This window comes from Engystomops pustulosus, chromosome 6 (genome assembly GCF_040894005.1).
Source record: "Engystomops pustulosus chromosome 6, aEngPut4.maternal, whole genome shotgun sequence".
Lineage (NCBI taxonomy): Eukaryota > Metazoa > Chordata > Amphibia > Anura > Leptodactylidae > Engystomops > Engystomops pustulosus.
Genome location: NC_092416.1, coordinates 8,759,435 through 8,763,503, shown reverse-complemented (window position 1 = coordinate 8,763,503; position 4,069 = coordinate 8,759,435). Strand labels below are relative to the sequence as shown.

Below are 4,069 nucleotides of genomic sequence, written 5' to 3'. Positions count from 1 at the left end.
GCCAAAAATGGTGCAAATCCTTAAATGCACCCAAAACTTCACCAAAATACAACCAAAAACATGCATCAAACTAAGATCAATCTTCCCCCCAAAAGGGAACCTGTCACAAGATTTTACCACACTAGACTGCCAGCCCTTTCAGGTAAGGAATGTCCTGTCCTTTCTAGAATTCTCTCTTTTATGTTGCATCTCCCTTGTTTTCTATGAAAATAAATCTCCTCCAAAGTCATGTGACAATTACCTGAGAATAATTATTTTGTGCCTGAGATGAGTCACACTGAGAGAGTAATGTGGGACCATCACTTGTGGTCTTGTAGCCCAGTTACTCATGAGCTGATGGCCCCTCCCTGATGTAACAGTAAGGTATCACATATGCAACAATACACAACCCATATAACACTGGAATAGAAAACATCCGTGTGTTACAGGAGTTCTGTCTCATCCCCCGACCCCCACAGCACCGATGGAATCTCCTGGTATGCCGGATGTAGGAGGTATCCCATGTACAGGACCAGATGTGTGGAGAGCAGGGCACAGACACCGAGATCCAGGGAAGTAATGACAAACATCAGGGGAGCGAGAGGACTACAAGAACAATTGGTAAGTAAAATATTTTGTTCATCTCTCACCACATCGACGTTTCGGCTTAAGTAGAGGTTTCAGATTATATACAGAATCCTCTGTACAAAAAACGTATGACATTGCTCGAGAAAGTATTCTGAATAGGATCCAAAACGTATCCCTTGGGTGAATGAAGTTCCCACTCTTTATTTTTTACAGACATGATGTGCTGCCCATTTGATGAATTCTATCTGCCCCACTCACTGCCTTGTTCTGTACCAATACAATATTAAGGAATTGCACTGTATAAATAGCTCCAGGGCATCTATGAAGTAGATTATATGATGTATAACTGCTATGGGGTCTTCTTCTATAACATATACATCTACTCATGTAGAAATCATTTTCAGGACTCTCTACCCTCTGGCATCATATAACTGAGTGTAATAAAAGTATTTGGGGGCAAATATCAACACTGGATGCCTCTTGTCTGCACAGAACTCATCATAACTTAAGTGCACATCCCTGCAGACCTGGTAACAAGTCATGCAGGGGCTCAGCTGGGTCTGGAAGCAATTTTCGTGAAATTTTATGCCAAGCCTCCCCCACATGGCAGAAAACTTCATTTGCTCGAAAAGTTTTATGTAGGACAAAAACGAGAAACACAGTTTTTCGGTTTTGGGGATTTTGTGCCTTTATATTATCCAAAATTCCACTTAGGAGAACCAGTTGTCATTTGCTACATCTGTATGAAGTTTATCTGTTAAGGGTAAGAATATTCTACTACTAGGTTTTCTGTGAAGACCCGACGTGATGTGGTGCCTGTTAGGTCACTACCGTTGGTCTCTACTGTTGAAGGTGGTGATGACAATGTTCTTCATTATTTTGTATGTTACATCCCTATAGATGTATATAGGTGCGTTACTGATGATCCTTGAAGATTTAGGATTTTCCATGGTGCATGTGGAAGGTGGTGCCGGTGGGGAAGTGTGATTTGCAGTGCTGACAAATATGCTCATCGCAACACACATGTACAGCAAGGCCTGGCTATTAAATTAATGCTAAAACTCCAACTCTGACCACCTAAAGGGAAGATGTAGGAAGACTGGGTTGACGAAATTCGATTCTGATGTTCAAGGATGTTCAAGGGAGACAATTGTCTGGGTTACAGAGTCAAAGACAACTTAGGTTCTCATTAGAGCCCACCACAAGATGGAATGGACCTGGCTGCTCGGGACCCAAGCTGTGTGTGGAGTTAGATGTCAGATAACAAGTGTGAACATGCAGGTAGATGTCAACAAGAGGAGGAAAGTAATAGCAAGTCTAAAAACAGCAGAAAATGGAGTATAGGGCAATCATAAAAAAGGTAAACCAGAAGCCGAATTATGAGAATGCATAAAATTCGGCGCATCCAGGCTATGGCAGGCTATTGTTAATTGGAGGGTTGGTGCCCCCGCCTGGGCCCATTTCCTCCTATTCCACACATCTCCCCGCCGGTTTGCCATGGAGATGGCATAGGGTTGAAAAAAGTTTAAATTCCTTGGCACCATGGCTTGGTCATTGTCTTTTCATGCCTTCAAAGCTAGTGTACAAGTCATTCCCTGCTTATTTGCTTGATAGAAAGCTCAACTCACTCTTTGTCCTGTGCCTGGAGGGACTGAGAAGACAAATGTACACATTGCCCTTTATCTCCCCATATTAGTGTTGCAATTCAAAGAGCAATAGATTCTGAGTAGTAAAGCCGGAACATGGACACTTCCATTCTTAATCTCTCTTGAAACCATAACCCAATCTTTTTGCTAACCTTCATTTTTTACTATTTCCTTTTTCCAGAGACAAACCCATAGTGATCAGCCCATGACATCTATCTAAAAGGATGGAGAACTCTACTGTGGATTACGACGGCCAAACTGAAGAATCTTCCCCAAGCCACATGAACCACATAGATATTCCCTATATCATTGTCTATGTGGTGGCTTTTCTTCTGGGAATCACAGGAAATGGTTTAGTCATCTGGTTTGGTGTTTTCAGGATGAAGAAGAGGGTCAGAGTCATCTGGTTCCTTAGTTTAGCGGTGGCAGATTTCATCTTTACACTTACTCTACCTTTCATTATCACATACAAAGCTCTGGATCATTGGCCATTTGGAAGCTTCTTGTGTAAGTCAAGTGTCTTCTTCTACTTCTTCAATATGTCCGTCAGTGGCCTCCAGCTCATGGTCATCAGTGTAGATCAGTGCATCCATGTCACGTTCCCTCAATGGTGTCACCACCACAGGACAAGTGGACGCGCTTTCATTGTTGTCTTCATCATCTGGATTCTATCTGCCGCTTCTTGTGTGATGTTCTTCATCTTCACAGACACACCTGATTATAATTCTATAGTGTCCTGCAGATTTAGCCTTGATCGTCATGGCACAAACGTAAACATCATTATAAGATCTGTGTTGTTGATTCTTGTTCCTCTGGTTGTTATTGTGACCAGTTACATAGGGATTTCCATATACAACCTAATAAAACATATCCCCCTCTGCTCTAAGCCTTCTACAGTCACCCTGGCTGTCGTCATCGCCTTCTTCGTCTTCTGCTCCCCGTTCAATCTGTTTCATATTCTAATGATATCATCAGCAATTGATTATTTATATGTACATAACGTTGCAGAAGTTACTGAATGCATAAGAGTCATCAGTGGCTGCATTAACCCCATCATCTACATCCTTTTTGGATGGGAATTCAAAGGAAATTTTTGCAACTCCTTTCTGGCTATTTTTGAAAAGGCCTTTGCCGAAGAGGACAACGTAGACCAAAATAAACGAGAAGAAAGAAGAGATTCTCTGAATTTAGAGGCAATGTCTCACTAGGAGTATTATCCCTCTTATTGTACATGGATAAAATGTCATGGTTTCAGACTGTTGCTTCTGCTCTATAGATTCTAAAGTGGACCTTTCATATCCTCTACCAATGCAAACTCTTCTCTCGATGTAGCTCCACCAATTTCGGCACCAATAGAATCTAATCTATAGCCCCAAATAATTAATACTGTTGGTTTCTGCACCCCATATGCTAATTAGGCACCTGCCAGGTGGGTGGTCATAGTCTGCTTCAACCCCCCACCTACAACAGTCAAGAACTAGGATATTGGATAGAGAAACTAAAGGCTAAAGTCGATGCTAAAGACAAAATTCCAACTGAATGCAAAGTGTGGAAGTTGGTCGAGGTTCTTCTTAATGACAATTCACATGAATGTTTCTAAATTGTATGTTTTCCAGTATTTCTTTTTAATAAAGAAACTTCCTTCAATAACTGGTTTGCGCTAAATCTATACATTTTTGGTTAAATCTACTTGCATTTCCAGGCTTTTACCCCCTTGAAGTCAATACAATTGACTTTGGATCTCACTCTTTGAAACCTTAGAAGCCTTAGAGTTTTCATAACCATTTACTTAATTTAAAATATAATTTGAAGACTTTTATCAAAAATAATTTTGAAAACTTTATCCTTCTAATGGA

The 4,069-nt window shown here is 40.9% G+C and overlaps 1 protein-coding gene across 1 annotated transcript; it reads left to right on the top strand.

Moving 5' to 3' along the window:
* The first annotated feature begins 434 nt into the window (after positions 1-434).
* Positions 435-3,801, top strand: LOC140065339 (chemerin-like receptor 2). The gene is made up of 2 exons (XM_072112929.1): positions 435-600; positions 2,395-3,801. The coding sequence occupies exon 2, from the start codon at positions 2,438-2,440 to the stop codon at positions 3,419-3,421; it is 984 nt and encodes a 327-aa protein (XP_071969030.1). The 5' UTR covers positions 435-600; positions 2,395-2,437; the 3' UTR covers positions 3,422-3,801.
* The last annotated feature ends 268 nt before the right edge of the window (positions 3,802-4,069 follow it).